The following is a 16712-nucleotide window of genomic DNA, read 5'->3' on the forward strand; positions in this document are numbered from 1 at the left end:
ACTTCAGCTTCGTGAAACAGTCGAACGTTGAGAGACGTTTTACAAGAAACTGTTCTACTTTTGAGGAAAGCAGCTATAGCTAAAGCTTAAAGCAGAGCAAAGTAAATCTGCGCTCTCATTTATATTGTTTAACCTATAATACGACATTATCACATACTGAGATATACTGGACATTAAATGTTGTGGCTCCGAATGTGGTTTGATTTTTGTTGAAAGGACAAAATGGCTCTTCTCATCATTTGGGTTGTGACTCTTGACCTAACCTGGCTTTTAATGCAGAGTGTACCGGTCAGATTTCTCGCGCATCCATTGTGTTTTTATTATGTACCGTTACAGACTGTCCGGGTGCTTTCAAGTTCCTCCTTTTACGTTCTGTCAACTTTACATTATAAATTAAATATTTAGAAAATCAATTTTTGACATTTATCAATCAATTCAGAAACGATCACGTCCGCATCGCGATGCACCCAAGAATCAAGTTTTTCCCGCACCCTTAGGTTGTGCCACATTTAATTCTTCTGATGGAGGTCAGATTTATTTGTAATCCAAAGGATGAAAATCATTACAGAAGTGGAGACTTGTGCTTTTAGGACAGGATGAGTGAGACGTCAGGCAGGCTATAACCATAATGGCTGCGTAAACATTATATTTCAAAGGCTTGACATGCATACAACAGATAAAAAGACAAAATACCACAAAAAAGAAAAGTACCACAAATAGCAATAGCAGCTGGAAAAAATATAATATAAAATGAAAAAAACAAAGATGAGAAAAATTCTTTAAATATTTAAAAACCTCGTGGAAGCAAAAATGATATGATGCATTATAAAATACAATCTACAGATTTGTATAACTAGTGGAGGAATTTAGTGCGTTGCATGCAACTTTGTTTTTAAGTTGCTTTGTGTTACTGTTTCACTGTGTAAAGCCAGACTTGGACAGCTACACCAATCGAAAGCCATTTTGTGTGCTTTTAATTTGTCCTTTGCCCCTTTCATTTTTACTGTTATCACAAGCTTGTAGCCACAGTCTACTTTTATGTTGCCTGTCTTCTGTATTTTTATCTATTGTGTTTTTTCTTTAATTCTGTCCACAGGGTCTGTATCTCCTGGTAGTGGCTTCTGTGGAGGAGTGTGTTTAGAGGCTGTGGCACAGGGCCACACACATGTGACTGTTACTGTTGAAACAGACAGGATCAACATCAGTGCCTCAGCAACTCTGGCTGCCTATAGTCCCCTCAGGGTAAACTGTGTGCAATCAGTGATAGATACTGTAGTAAACAGTAGTACGGTAACGAAACCTTTACAGTAGTAAAAGAGATAAGAGCAAAGTCTGAACCTGACTGGGTATGGTTACACTGCTCTTATTGAGCTATACACAAAGAAACATTTCTATAGTAATACCTACAGAAGAGGTTTGAAGAATAACAGGAGTGATATAAAGGAAAAGCTGAAACCGGTTATATTTTAATAATCTCCTTTAAACCAAAACATTGTGTACTAATAGGTAGTGAAACTGTGATTACAAACACTCTGTAGCTGTGTAGGGCATACACATTCACTGTAACTGCAGTTATCTAATCCAGTAGTTGACCTTGATTCATTTTACCTTGTTCTGTAAGTGATCACTGACAGGATCCATGATTGCATGAATCTGAACTGAGTGTAGTTTTTTTCCGTAATCTTTTTGTATTAGTGTTAACAGATTTCATGTATAGCCTACAATCATCTCTATTGCAGAAAAACGTAAATAAGCACAGTCAAAATTACTATCAATACAAGCACAGGTATAGTCACACCTGTCACACCAACTGAGAAAAATAAGTATGTTAAAAACGATGTAGCCAAACCGTCAATATTGGATTAACTATGTATAGTCTTTATGGTTTGATGATGGTGGATTGCTGTGTGACAGTGTGAATCTGCAGTGTGTCTACACACTTAAAAATCATGGTTCTTCAAAGGTTCTTTAATAAACAAAACGGTTCTATATAGAACCATCAACATTGAGAGAACCCTTTGCATGATTAAAAGGGTCTTTTCATGGTGAAATTGTTCTTCAGATTGATGGCGAATATGCTGTAGATGGTTCTATATAGAAAGGGGTCCATATAGCACCAAAAAGCTTTCTTCTATTATTGTGATGTCAGGCCAGCAACAATAGAAGAACCCTTTTTGGTGGTATATAGAAGTTCTATATAAAACCATATAAAACACTTTGGCCAACAATCTTAAGAACATTTTAATGAGGCAAAGAACCCTTTGATCATGCCATGGATTGAGTGTTTATAGTTCTGTATAGAACCATTCTCTTTACTAAAGAGCTCTTGAAGAACCTTGTTTTTAAGTGTGTAGTTTTGCAGTATGTTGTTTATCTTTCTCAGGCTTTGGTCTCGGAGGTTCTTCTTACTGTGGGCTCCTCTCGTCTGCTGGTGTTTGAGGGGGGGCCACAGCCGTGGCCGCTGGCCCCAGCCCGCTTCTTCAGCAGCGCCCAAGCACAGCCAGAAGGTGGCCTCACCGTGGAGGAACTGAGTCTGACAGAAGTGAGGCTTGCTCGACATGCATACCGTGTCATGTGCATCTCACTAGGAGAACAGGTCAGAGAATCTTCTAAATCCAATTAGACGTTAAAATGTTTATTACAAAGTATTACCCTTACTCCAAATGTAATCACCCAAGACATATTTGGCATCTGACATTTGAAAGCTAATGTAGCTAATAAGCAATAGAAGTCTTTGTTGAATTGTGCAAGCTGCATCCCTGAAACATCGCTGAGTTGTTGACTCAAATTATGCAGTTTATGAGTCTGTATTGCATACTGTTACTTTGATTAAATTGAATGTGGGTTGCCTAGATAAACAGTTGTAGCAGATGCATTGAAACATGAATTTTGTCTGTACATTTGTCAGTTTTTAGAGATAATGAAATACAGCATCAGAAGCCATGTAAGCAAGTCTCATTGAGCTTACTCAGCAACTCAACACAGTTTGAGGCAAGTGTGTGATAATTTAGACATACATTAGACATTTGCACACTGCTAATTGGTAGGGTATAAGCTGCTTAATACATTAGCTACGTTGGCCTTCTGGCTCTAGTGAAAAGCTAAAGAAGCTACCAAAATGTCTTGGTTGATTGCTTTTGTGCTAAGTAGAAAATTCTACAAATTAGGTAGGACAACCAAACTAATGCTTTAAGACCAAGCCCACGGTTATTAGCCTGCACAAAGCTTCTGACATGAAGCGAGATGTAGTGCTTCCCATCAGCATGTCAAGGAACCTCATACACCACACAGTTCCATCCTTATTTTACTTTACATTATGTCTAGCTTGAGTGCAAAGAGCTGAAAATAAATGCTGCAGTGCTTAGGAACTTCAGATTGCTTCAGTGTGAATTGCTGCAGTAAAACTGTACTATTGACTACTAGTGACTACTAGCCTAAAACAGTCATCTCTAGCTTTGGAAAAATAGACTTGTAAGAATGTTCCTCTGATTGTCATCTATGGCCAGGAAACAGGAACAGAAAAAGGTGACCAATTATTTTAAGTAATGTGTACACATAATATTTTATACACTTTTAATGTGAAAACATTGGGTAATTATGGGGTCTTTAAAATCCGTTAGAATGATAAAAACTCATGTCACTTTAACGTTAGAAAACATTTAATTTATAATGTAATATGAAATTGCTTGCATTCTGAAGTTTCTCCAGAAGGGAGTGCTTTTAGCATGCATGTCACCACAAATCCACACCAGAAGAAGCTCATAAATGCATGTTTGCTGTAACATCTATTAAAACGAAAAAGTCGTTTTCAAAAGATGCTGGGTTGCTTAGTGTTATTTAATATGCATATTGTGTGTGTGTGTGTGTGTGTGTGTGTAGTGGTTGGTGTTCAGGTGTGGTAATGCTCCTGGTCCACTGAATGAGGAACCCTCAGTAGAGGAGAGCAGAGTGAGGGTTGAGTGTGGAGTCCCAACCAGTCTCTCTCTTTCTCCTCTTCCCTCCTCTTCTCCTTCATCCATCCCTCTATCCACACACCATTACTCCTGCCCACAGTTGCAGTACCCCTCCAGTCTGGTGAGTGATTTAGTGTTAACTCTTTTTTTTTTTTTTTTCCTGCTTTTTTTTTTCCTCTCCTGTCATTCCTTTAATATCTCTCTCTCTCTCTCTCTCTCTCTCTCTCTCTCTCTCTCTCTCTCTCTCTCTCTCTCTCTCTCTCTCTCTCTCTCTCTCTCTCTCTCTCTGTGTGTCTTTTATGCCACCTACCACTTCATTCAGTTGTGTGACAAGCATGGCGAAAAGTTGTCAGTTTCCGTAGTAACAGCGTACCTACATCCTGAAAGCTGTGAGATGTTGTCAATACTCTGACCATCTCTGCAATTACTTGCTCCATGCCAAAACACAAAGAGCCACTTCTGTAGGTATTTAAGTAGGCTTTACTTATTATGCACAAAGTTTGTAGTGGGCAGTATGGACAAAAATATATGTCATGGTATATATGTATATATTGTTGTTGGCGTGCAGAAAACGTGTAACTGGACCATTCTACCTATTCAAACTGCAGTCCCATAGTAAAAACCTATTCAAAAACAAATAACCTTAGATATTTACAATGATTATGTAATGATCTATTTAAGCCCAAGGCATTAATAGGTATAGTATTAAGTAGAGGTGGGTGATATGTAAAAAATACAGAAAATCACGATATGTCAAGAAATATTTGTGATACATAGGAAGTCACAGTATTTATCATTTTACCAGTTGGAACTAAGAAAAAGAACCAGTAAAGTGCTACATTAAAAAGAAAAACAAAAAAAAACCATCAAAACTAAAAATCTAATGATTTTTATTTTATTCAATATTTGGCATAATGTGTAATGAAACATGCAGTTTGTCACTGCTCTACAAGTACATAAACATATTGTATTTAAGCAATACAACACAAGAGCGAGTGTGTTATTGCAAAATAAGATCATCACAGCCGTGATGTTATTTGCGATAACTCACAACCTTGAGGGTTCTATTGCTTTTATACAACAGTTAAATAAATAAAGTGAGAAATAAATAAACTGGGTTGTGAATGTGGTATTTAAAATGTTTTAATATTCGCAGTTCATTCCGCCAAATTATACTTTAACAGGCAGCTTGTTGCTACATCACAGTAATGAGTTCTGCTCACTTGCTGCACTGCTGGCAGTTCAGTCCCCAGCTCCTTACACTAAATTCCCAAACTGTCATTAACACTGAGCAGCTTTTTTGTTTTTTATTGGGCCAGTTTTATGGCTCAGTCCGGTTTGGTCAGACTCTGTAGGTGAGACCACACGTTTGGCGAGTGGTATTTGGTCCATTTATGGCTAATTCCAGGTTGTTTAGCTGTTCTTCTGTCCTAGCTCCCAACTGATCAGTGGTGCTGAAAGGGAGTTTAGTGTAGTCTCATCTTCAGAGTCTGACTAAATCGGCTGTTGATCAAATGTGATCTTAAAAGTATCCATTTTCTGTTTGTGGCAAAGTAAGAAGTAAAAAAAAAAAAACAGCTGTCAAACTTGTTGCTTAGCAGTGGCGTCTTAGCAAAGTGATTGTGTTTGTGAAAAAACCTGTGATGAAATATCAGCACAGTTAGATTGCCTCTCAACCAAATCAGCTTGCGTGGCTGGAACCAACTGTTGTATAATGTGACATAATTTATCACCATAGTCATATTTATTGTCATAATGCCCAGCCATATTTAAGAGCTAAGTGTCTGCAGACTCATACTTCACAGTGTACTCTGTTGAGTGATGGCTGTTTGAAACCCTAACCTCTAAATTTCAACTTGTAAAAATAGTGTTTACATTGGATTTATTTTTTGTAATTTTTTTAAAAAGGTCTTTTTGGTTTCTTTGAAAAACTTTCATGAATTACCATCTGGTTTATAAGTATTCATGTCATCTCATCTTCACTTTCTTTCTTTTTGTCTCTGTCCTTCAGTTCTCAGTATCGAGCACTAGAGGGACAGTGTTGCAGTTATCCGTGTTTGACCAGAAGCAGGCACAGTTTGATAACTTTACTTCCTGCCCAGTGACCTGGAAGAGCTCTGACCCAACTCTTCTCTCCCTCCTGCCACAGTCCACCATGACTCAGGAAGACCTGCTCACACAAACAGGCTACAAGCTGCATGGTGTGTGTGTTCACTTTGTATAGACTCAGAACACAGAAGAAAGAAATAGTTTAGAGAAAAAATTTTTACAAAATTGAAATTCAATAGTTTTTACCTTACCTTAAATGTTGCGATCTGTTTGGTTTCTGAAGTTCTTTAGTTTTGCAATGGAGATACAAGGTTAGGCCTGTGCTGGTGATAGAATCCTCTTCCGGTAATTTAGAGACTGTCAGATGTTGAAACAAACACAGTGATAGCATCTGAGTTAAAGTTTAGTCTTTTTCAGGTAAAATAAAAAATAAAAAAACATTATAGCATTGTTCAGTGCATGAGTTGTGGGTTGCAATATATTGGGATCATTAAATTGGTCACAAAACTGTAAATAGTCCATTAAGAAAGAACAGAGTTGTGAATGTCACGTGAACTCTACTGTCTGAGGCTGTAGTGTCTGTAGCCATTTGGCTTAGTTTAAATTGTACAAGAGCTGAGGCATGTTTTTCATGAGACCCGAAGCTGTTTTGTCTGATGTCTGACACCTGGTGCTGTAGTCAGAGGATATCCTGTTTTTTGTACAGGCATGGTATCTACCTTCAGCACTCAATCAGCACAACTAAACTCCCCAGCTTCAAGAACAATCTCATCTAGAATATTATATAACTGAACATAGCCATGCAACCTCCACAGACAGACATGGGCAGTAGAATGGGTTGTAATGAAGAGCTCAGTCACTTTAAACTTGGCACTGTCTTAAGATGCCTCCTTTGCCACAAGTCTGAACTGCCTCTGGAAGCAACATTAGTGCAAGAACTATGCATTTGGCGCTTCAATGAGATCTAAGATCTCTATGTGCAAAGCCAAATGTCAGCTAGAGAGGTGTAAAATATGCCACCACTGGACTCTGGAGCAGTAGAAACATGTTTTTTCAGGGTTTAGACCCTGTAGGTCCAGTAAAGGGTAATATGCTTCCAACTTTGTGGCAGCAGATTGGGGAAGACCCTTCCCTGTTCCGGCAAGACATGGTTTGATCAGTCTAGTGTGGAGGAACCCCAGTGGCCTGCACAGAGCCCTGACCTCAACCGGGGATTGCCTGTTTGTGTGTGTGGTGAGGGGGGCACTTTTGGGATGAACTGGATTGTCGATTGTGAGCCAGGCCTCCCTCCCAACATCAGTGTCTGACCTCAAAAATGCTTTTTATTTATTTATTTATTTGTTTGTTTGTTTGACTGAATGGGCACAAAGGCTTACCAGAGTAGTCAAGGTTGTTAGAGCTGCAAATGGAGCAAGTCCATGTTAATAGCCAGTGGACATGGTCCAGCAGGCTCATGTAGGTCAGGTATTATTCCTTTGGCATAGTTAAAACTTATGAACTTAAAGTTTGAGAACTGCTGCTTTAAAGTGCAATTGGTTTTTGATAGCACAACTTCAGTCACTGATTGGTGGATATGCACTATGAACAGGTCACCAGGTGTTTCAGCCCAGTGGACAAACAGGAACCGTAACTGTGACTGTAACCCTTGGTTCTTCTGAGGTAGGTATACTCTGTGTGCTATTTACTATACTATGTTTTGTACGTAAGCTGCATAATATGGACAAAACTGTGTATTGTGGTTATGTTGCTACAATGCAATTAAAGTATAATTTACTCTATGCTAAAAGCATATGGGTGAAAATTTTATGTGATGTAGAGAAGAGCTGCCCTGCCTGAAAAACACTGTTTTTCAAAATAAAAAATGTGATTGGCTAGGGGACTTATTTTGCGCATTGCAGCCTTCTGCAATATCAGTACTGCAAATTCTAATCACCATAAACAATATCGTTGTAATCCAAATACAGTTAGAGAGTATCACGTAAGCATTACACAGTCGTAACCTATAGCTTGCATTTTCCTTAAGGTAATATAATAACCAACTGACTAACTTCTAAAATCACTTAAAACTGCACAATGTAACGCTTACTTCACTATATAGACTTTGATGGAAACATGTAATCGCATGCAGCAGGTGGAAGAACATTTTGTAGTGTTGTATTTTGGACCCCTTCTCCAAGTGGCTGAATCTGATGATTGCGAGGGTGTTGAAAGAACATTAAAACTTGGTCGGTACTTGATGAATGATTGTCTTTCCAAGATATACGTGAGTTGTCTACTCAATCTGCTAAACTGTAGTGGAGGATAGGGTCCATCATTAACTGATTATCTGATATTATTTATCAGCCTAAGGCTTTTATGGAGCTTAGTTGTTTGTGTGTGTGTGTGTGTGTGTGTGTGTGTGTGTGTGTGTGTGTGTGTGTGTGTTTTAATGTAGTTCTTTTGTGTTACAGGTGTGGGGGGCAGTAGTCTCTGTCAATTTGCGCTTGGTGGAAGATGTTCAGTGGGCCCCCCTCTCTGTCACCCTCTACAATCATCCCAAAGTCACTGTGAGCATGGCTTCCTCTTCTTTCTCTCTTCTTTTTATCCCATCAGTAATGCACCAAAATGAAAATTCCTAGTTGAAAAGGACACTGAGGGAAAAACCTTTTTAAGCTGTTATTAATATAAATAAAAACATTGAACGATGAATTCCATCATTTTTTGTTTTTTTGGTTATCTTTTGCTCTGTCAAATGAGAATTGTCATTTCCAAAACTTTGGCAACAGCTGCCATCAGCTTGCCAGAACGGACTTTCCTTCATGTTTCTGTTGGTCTGGATATCCAGCACATTTCAAGTGATATCAAGCCTGGAGTGAGGAAATTCTTGGACACTGTCTCTCATAGAAACCATGAAATAGTTCCTGATAGCTAACATTTTCACTATTGTTTTGCTGCTGCTCAGACTTTTTAAACATGGCGCTGATCAGTGCTGGAGGGCAATGGAAAAAACAGCAATTATTTTTTCTACTTTTCATTAATTAAATGAAATTCATTAAATTAATTGTAGATAGATTTTGCAAATTCATTGTAGACCCATTTAACTTAATTTTGGGGGGAAAAATTGTCAGTTGTACCTCTTTTTGGTAGCTCAACTTTCGGTACATCCAAGGCCAGGTTCTCAGGGTTCATTAACTGCACAGTTCTCTTGGTCATTAGGAGAACTTGACCCTGGTGCAGGGCTCAGGACACTTCCTGGTTCATTTACAGGATAAAGAAATGGCCAGCATCACCTATGTTGAAGAGACCAACGTAGTACAAGTGAGTGTAGTCAGAGCAGTTCACTGCAGGTTAGAGCATAACATTGTAGAGTGCAGAACAGTATAGTTAGACCTGCACTATTGTTGTTCTCTTTGTTGGATTTGAATGCTTTAACCTCTTAAATGACCAGAGGCCTCAAGTTTCATTACACACTATGATCAAAGAATAGTTCAACCAGTTTACATTGAATCCCTATAGTAACTTAATAATAAGATTAGACTAAGATTAGTTTTTTATAATCGGCCTGGGATTTTAAGGAGTTAATTGATGCAGATATCCAAAGAACGGCTGAAATTGATCAGGATGCTTAAATTAAACATTCAGAGATTGGTTAGATGCTGATTTGCACAACATAGATTTGTGTGAAAACAGTATTAATTATGACTGATATGATAATGATTAACAATATTGTGCAGTCCGAGTACAGGTAATGGTGAGAATACTACAGTGAAAGTAGAACTGTGTAGATGTAACAGAAATTAAATAGTCGTTTAACAAGAAAGCTTTTCTCTCTGCCTTTCTCAGATATCCCCTCTTCGTCCTGGTTTTTCGTCTCTCCTGGTTCATGACCTATGCCTTACTTCTCCTGAGACTGCTGTGGCCACCGTAATCGTCTCTGACATCTCAGACTTTCAGATTGACTTCATGGACATAGTATGCCATTTTCACTCTTCTTGGTACTGACAGTTCTCTGGATAAATCAATTGTTCATTTTCCATTAGTCTCTATTAGAAAAATACTCAATTTCGTTTATTATTTCAAAACTCTTCAAATATTACATATATATTAATATTTACATGACTAAATAAAATTGGTGACACTATTTTGAGTGGTCCTTTTAAGATGAAACACATTCAGTAGACTCTTAGTAACATGCCAAAAACATGAGGGTTAGGATTTGGTTTTGGGTTGAGGTTAGGGATAGGTGTTGCACGATCGAAGTAACATTAACAATACTTCTACTTAATGTAAGTAATCTACTTAATGTAAGTAATGTATCAACATGTACAACATATTTACACTTTTATTTAACATATTATACTTTTACAACTCTGTTGTTTGTGTTACTGATAATCTGTTAGGAGTTTACTAATCATCTACAAAGTTACTGTTTACTAATCGTATACAAAGGGCTGCTCAAAATATAGTGTGTTCTAAAGGATCAACAGTGGGACCAGGATCTACAATATACACTGTTCTGCCAAAAGAACATGGACACCTCACCTTGTTGGACATCCCGTTTCAAAACCATAAACATTAATATGAAACTGCTCACACCTTTGCAGTTATAACAGCCTCCACTTTTCAAGAAAGGTTTTCCACACAGTTTTGGAGTGTTTCTGTGGGAACTTGTGCCCATTCTGTCAAAAGAACATTTGTGAGAGACCTTGCTTGCCATTAATGTTCCATTTCGTTTTAAAGACCTACAGTGAGGTTGAGGTCAGAGCTCTGTGCTGCCACTAGATTTCTATCCACACCAAATTTTAAGCTGTGTCTCTGTGGGCCTTGCTTTGTGCACAGGGGCACAGTTAGGCTGGAACAGAAAAAGGGCCTTCAGCAAACATTTGCCAGAAGAAGAAAGCATGTCATTGTCTACAATGTCTTTGTATTTTGTAGCATTTACATTAACCTTTATTGGAACTAAGAGGCCCAAACCTTGATGAACAACCCAATCCCTCCTCCACCAAATTTTCTGTGGGCACTATGCTTTCTATGAGGTAGTGTTGTCTTGGCATCTGCCAAACCTCGATTCATCCATCAGCCTGCCGGATAGAGAAGCATGATTCATCACTGAAGAGAACTACTTCCACTACTTCAGTGTCCACCACTTCAGCACATGGTTGTTTATAGTTATTAATTATAGTAATAGTTATCTTAGGCTTGTGTGCTGCTGCCAGGCCATGACAACACATTTTTTAAAGATCCTGACCTACAGTTCTTGTGCTGATGTAGTTCAGAACTGTGTGATGAGTAGGGATGTTAATGATGCACTAATTAACCACTAACCACATAAATGCTTACTGTTAATGCATTCATTTCTGATAAGCAGTTGACATTTAAAGAGTCATCTTTTCATCCAATTTAGGGACTGTTTTCGAATTGTACACATGAGGGTAGAAGAGCACAGCTTATTCCATTGTACCCTTAATTAGTGATGCTCAGCAGGTTTTCTGGAGTTGACTTCAACTATTGACTCCTGCTGCTGGTGTCAGTGAAGACTCTCTGAGTCATTGGTTAAAAACACTGACACCCAGATGTGTTTTTATAATCTTGACAGTTAACCTACTATAGATATCAGATGCTCTGTTTTTGTGTGGACAGAGCATCTGAAGCAGAGACTAGTGCTACGCCAAGTACTAGAACAGCAGTTAACTTTCCATACATCATGCCACATTAGTCTGTATGGAGCAGTGGTCATTAGCGCTCCTCTTGGAGATGTACTTTCCTGTAGAGTTTAGTTCCAACCTCTAACATCTAACCCTGCCTTACATAGCACTGAGGCATCTAATACAGCCAATCAAGGTATTCTGATGGAGCGGGTGGGGCAGATTGTGGTTGGAATTAGACTTGCAGGAAAGTAGATCTTCCAGAACAGGGTTAGTGACCACTGGTATAGAGTGTTTAGTATCCATGCATCTAAACAGAGTGTGTGTGTGTTTGTTGCAGGTTGAGGTGGGCCGTACTGCTGTGGTGCGAGTGCGTGTTCTGGACTCTGAGAGGCAGCCTTTCCTCCATTACTTTCTCAAGCTCATGCATCTAAAACTCATTCCCTCCTCTTCCATTGTCACTGTGGAGTGAGTCTTCATTCTCTATGTCTGACAGAGACACTGACTTGTACTGAATTACAGTACTGATGGTAAATCTTCAGCGTTGCAGACAACTTTTGTAAATTGATGAAATTCTCTAGTTGTGAGCTAAACAATTCTCTAGTTGTTTGCATAATTCCAAACTTGACAGTGCTCAAAAAAGCAGCACTGTGTGAAACTCTATGGGAGTGGTTCTCAAACCAGTCCTCAGGGTGACCCATACAATCCACATTTTGGCTCCAACTTACAACACGCAGGGATTGAGAAAACGTGCACTGTGTAAATCCCATACAGCAGTTGTCTTCAAACCTATCCTCAAGACCTGGGGGGGTCTTGAGGACAGGTTTGACAACTGCTGTATGGGATTTACACTGTTGTTTTAGTGCTACGCTGATGGTGAAATATATTCACTTTGCCACACTTCTGCCCTCTCAGTCCATCTTATAGTTTTGTTAAAAGCTGTGGGATGCACAAGCAACATCCACCTTGTCATTTGGTGAGATTAATACCAGTCAACATGTATTGACAGAGAAGAAATTCAGGTAATTCACATACACATAGCAGGCTTAATCATAGGGCCTACTTTGTACGTATAAAATACTGTGCAGAAGGTACCTAGACACATTGTTTAAAACCATTTATCCTGGTCATAAGTGAGCATTTGCTTATAGAAACCCCATATATTATTATAATAGATGCAGATACATACAATAGAGTAACAATTTTCTAAATTGATGATAAATTTCCTAATTTATCTTTTGAGCTAGTTTGAGGAACATTTTTGTATTTATTCTAGTGTTAGTGTTTTTCTGAGCAGCCAAGTACCCAGTGCCCAGATAAATAGTTTTTTAATTCTAATTTTCTCTAGTGCCTAAAACTCTTGCACTGTATATTGCTGAATATCAATCCAATAAGAAATCAATCACAGATGTAAATTCGCTGGGGCTTTATTGTGAAATCTCTCAAATATGGCTGTACTGACAATGTAAAAATTTTAAACTGAAATCTCGGAAATTTTAACTGGAATGTAACAAGTACTGTCAAGAAAGCCACCAGCGGAAGGACAGCATGTGATGAAACATGAATCATGTTAACTATAAGTCTATGGAGCTAATCAATTACACAGTAAGATTGTGGTTCCTTGCATCAGCTGATCATTAGATAACCTTTGTCATAAAATGTTCATGCAACATATATTTTCACCTCCGGTCATCTACAGGATCTCATAGTGCAAAAAACTCATAAGACCACTGTCATTGCAAAGCTCATTTAAACAAACTGCAGGGATGGAGCAGTTTTATGTTAGAAATGGTATTCTATAGTGTATAATTATTGTTCTGTGAACTGTGTATGATAATACAAAGTGATTAACAGGCAGGTGATTGGCTGCTTGTTGTGCAGGGAGGTGGGGCCAGTGGACAGGCACTCTGTGGGTTTCCATGTGTCAGGCCAGGTGGTGGGCATGGTCAGTCTACATCTGTCAGCAGTGGACAGCAATGGAAATGTCAGAAGCTCCTCCCACAAGTATTTGCAGGTTTACCCTCGGTTCAGCCTGCAGCCACGCAAACTCGCTCTTGCATTGGGTAGTGTGCGGCAGGTGGGCACGTCTTTGTAACACGCAGACATAAACGGTACATCCACCATAATATGTTCGTGTAAACAAATATCTGGGAAGTAAATGTGGCAATATACATAAAACGAAGCAAAACAAAGCCAACAACATTCATTAGTTTAAGTTTGTACTGTCCAGCAGTGCTGATACTTACAAAAGTGTGTTCGGTGGTACTTCAGTTTCATTTAGCATACTTCCAGCTTAAAGCTGTATTCAGAGTGCAGGTGAAGTCTTTTTTTAGTATGACCTTTAGTCTGAACAGATCCACTCCTAAACTGACCTGCATGGCAAAAGAACAATCACCCTGTATATTCATCCAAAAATCACAGTTCTCCAAGTCCCAAATGGCACCCTAAAAAGTCCACACTTTGGCGAAGTCAACAACACGCAAAACTGTAGGGCAGAGGTCACCAATATGTGAATCAACCGAGCGATTTGGGATCCAGGTGATGTCCTGTGTGGATCTAGTCCTGTAACCGATAAATTTCGGGGGTGGTCCTATTTTAATTGGCATAACTTTTCTAGCCTTTATGGTACTGGTTTAGCGTCCCAGTGAACTCACAGACCAATTGCATGCGTTGTACATATCACACGTGACGCTACTCAGCCAATCAGATCTGTGCATTACAATGAGCACTGAGACTCAAGTGAGTGACGCACACAAAGGAGAGGGACGAGGTGAGAAACAGCAGTCAGAGAAGAAAGTGAGTCAGAGGGAAGTTATTTCACATGTCGTGCTCTAAAAAGAAAACTGGCAATATTGTGGAAATATTAATGAATTGTTCTTTTTCATTTGACATTCAGTCTACTACTAGGCCACATCTGTTTACAGTATGTAGCACTGAAGCATGATGCAGGTTAATGTGATGGTCTGGACCTTTTGCTTGAAGAAATTTTCTCTAACTGGATCTTGAACTTTTAATTAAATACCCCTGCTGTAGGGCAAGAGACCTCGAGGGTGCTTGGTTTAGACCTATGCATTTGGGACAGACTTTTGTGACGTGCAACTTTTGTGTGTGTCATGCAGCTTAATGACAAGTTAAATCAATAATCAAAGGCATTTTTACTTGTATCTAACGGTCTTCCTTTCCACCCTGTTGGTCAGACAGCTGTAAACAAAACCATTAACTCTAGTCCTTGCGTGTACTGCATGGTATTTTGGGTTGTAGATCGCTGCTGAGTCTGCCTTTTTGAGGTCCTCTCTGAATGCTGCAGTAAAGGGGGTTTACTTGCTGTGGAGAAGAACGCTAGCAAATGGAACAAACTGGTACCAAGAGATTTGTACTTAAAGTAAACCTGTGAGATATTTCACAAAGCAGGATCTCTGATTTAATCAGATAACAAATTTAGAATGGGGGATTGTCCAATAGGAATGTCCCTCGACCCTTCTCCTATGGGACAGGCATTTTTTTTTTTTTGGCCTAAGGTGTCAGGCTAACCAAGAGGTCCTGCTTTAGCTCTTTGATATTCATTTGATTTCTCCCATTAGACAGTACCATGCTCATGTAGAGATAATAACAGGCATTTCAATGATGTTGCTGTAATGAATTATATTTGAATTTACATATCTGATTTCAGGACCATATATACAAGAGCATATATGCAAAAAGAATTGAAACTGTCATTCAGTGTTTTTTTTTCTGTTAACACTGTCACCATAGAAACAAACCTGCATCAGTAATGAAAAAGATCAGATTTAGGCCATTTTTATCTGCAGTGTGAACATTGTCCTACACAGTCTTAGTGACAACAGCAAGACCAATATGCTGCCATTATAATCTATAAAGCTGTCTGCAAGCTGTTTTTGACGAATCACATTACTCTACTGTTCCACCTCAAAATGGAAGAAGAGAAGGTCAAACTTCAGAGAGCAGACAGAAATCCAGCGCAGAAGTACCAAAAAAAAGACCAATCCAGAAAATCAAAGTAAAAAAACTGGCAAACACAGGTCAAAATACCAGAGAAGCTAAGGAGCGCAAAGGATGAACAACTGGCTTTTTAAAGGCTTTTAAAGATTATAATTAAATTATTTAAATATATTAAGTTAATGCACAATTAATTTTTTTTGATAATGCACAATTGATTCGTTCAACTGGCTTGCTTTGAGGAGAGACTTGGAAATGGTTGAGCTAACATTATCATGGTATTTATTTGTATTTATTCTCATGGTAGTATTTTTCTATACAAATAAGTGCTTACTGCCCAACTAAATAGCTTTCAGTATATTTTTTTCCAAGTGACTTAAAACAGGTGCATAGTATGGTATAAAGTAATGACCCTGTAATGAGATGAATTAATCATCCAGATGCATTCTCATATTTGTTGCATGTGGTCAGGTGAAATGGGAGGGTGGACCCCATCCTCAGTCTAGCATGGGGTTCTTGGTCAGCGACAGCCGCATCGCCAGTGTAACAGAGGCAGGACTGGTGAGAGGTTTGGCTGTGGGTGTGGTCAGGCTTAAAGGCGCTCTTCAGACTGTTACACAGGATACAGGAGCACTGCTTACCTTTGCACAGGTATGTCTGCCTTTCTCTGTTTCTCGTTTTCTCTCAGAGAAATACGTAAAGGTCAGATAATAAAGATCTTTGTTTTGTTCCTTTGACAAATCTCAATAAAATATCTTATACCATGGATATTCCTTTGAAAAATGTGCCTACACATGTCTTAATAATAACGAAGATTTTAGAACTATTACTGTCAAAGTATTCTACAGCAACTTTGGGCGTTTTTTACACTTGGGCTGTTTCAGTATCTGAAGTGGACTCAGACCGCTGAGTCATGGTTTGTCTTTGCATATGCTTACACAACAGATAAAGTCTACTCGAAACAACCTTAAAAGCAAACTGAACAAAGACCAGTTTGTTTGTAGATTTTGTTGTTGGATTGATTTGTGCATTGTGAATACGAACAGCCCCAGAAGAGGGGGCCATCCCAGGGAGAGCGAGGCCAATTGTGCTCTCTAGGGCTCCCAGCCATGGATGGCTGTAGCATCAC

At 38.8% G+C, this 16712-nt stretch overlaps 1 protein-coding gene across 1 annotated transcript in view; it reads left to right on the forward strand.

Moving 5' to 3' along the window:
• LOC108429905 (nuclear pore membrane glycoprotein 210-like) overlaps positions 1-16712 on the forward strand; it is a 56690-nt gene that overhangs the window by 26730 nt on the left and 13248 nt on the right. Inside the window, exons 13-22 of the mRNA XM_037537181.1 lie at positions 1097-1242; positions 2384-2596; positions 3880-4074; positions 5965-6154; positions 7591-7661; positions 8453-8548; positions 9825-9953; positions 11967-12094; positions 13508-13703; positions 16055-16234. Coding sequence (XP_037393078.1) covers positions 1097-1242; positions 2384-2596; positions 3880-4074; positions 5965-6154; positions 7591-7661; positions 8453-8548; positions 9825-9953; positions 11967-12094; positions 13508-13703; positions 16055-16234 — 1544 coding nt within the window. The remainder of the gene's footprint in view (positions 1-1096; positions 1243-2383; positions 2597-3879; positions 4075-5964; positions 6155-7590; positions 7662-8452; positions 8549-9824; positions 9954-11966; positions 12095-13507; positions 13704-16054; positions 16235-16712) is intronic.

The sequence above is a fragment of the Pygocentrus nattereri genome, chromosome 3 (assembly GCF_015220715.1).
Source record: "Pygocentrus nattereri isolate fPygNat1 chromosome 3, fPygNat1.pri, whole genome shotgun sequence".
NCBI classification, from domain to species: Eukaryota; Metazoa; Chordata; class Actinopteri; order Characiformes; family Serrasalmidae; genus Pygocentrus; species Pygocentrus nattereri.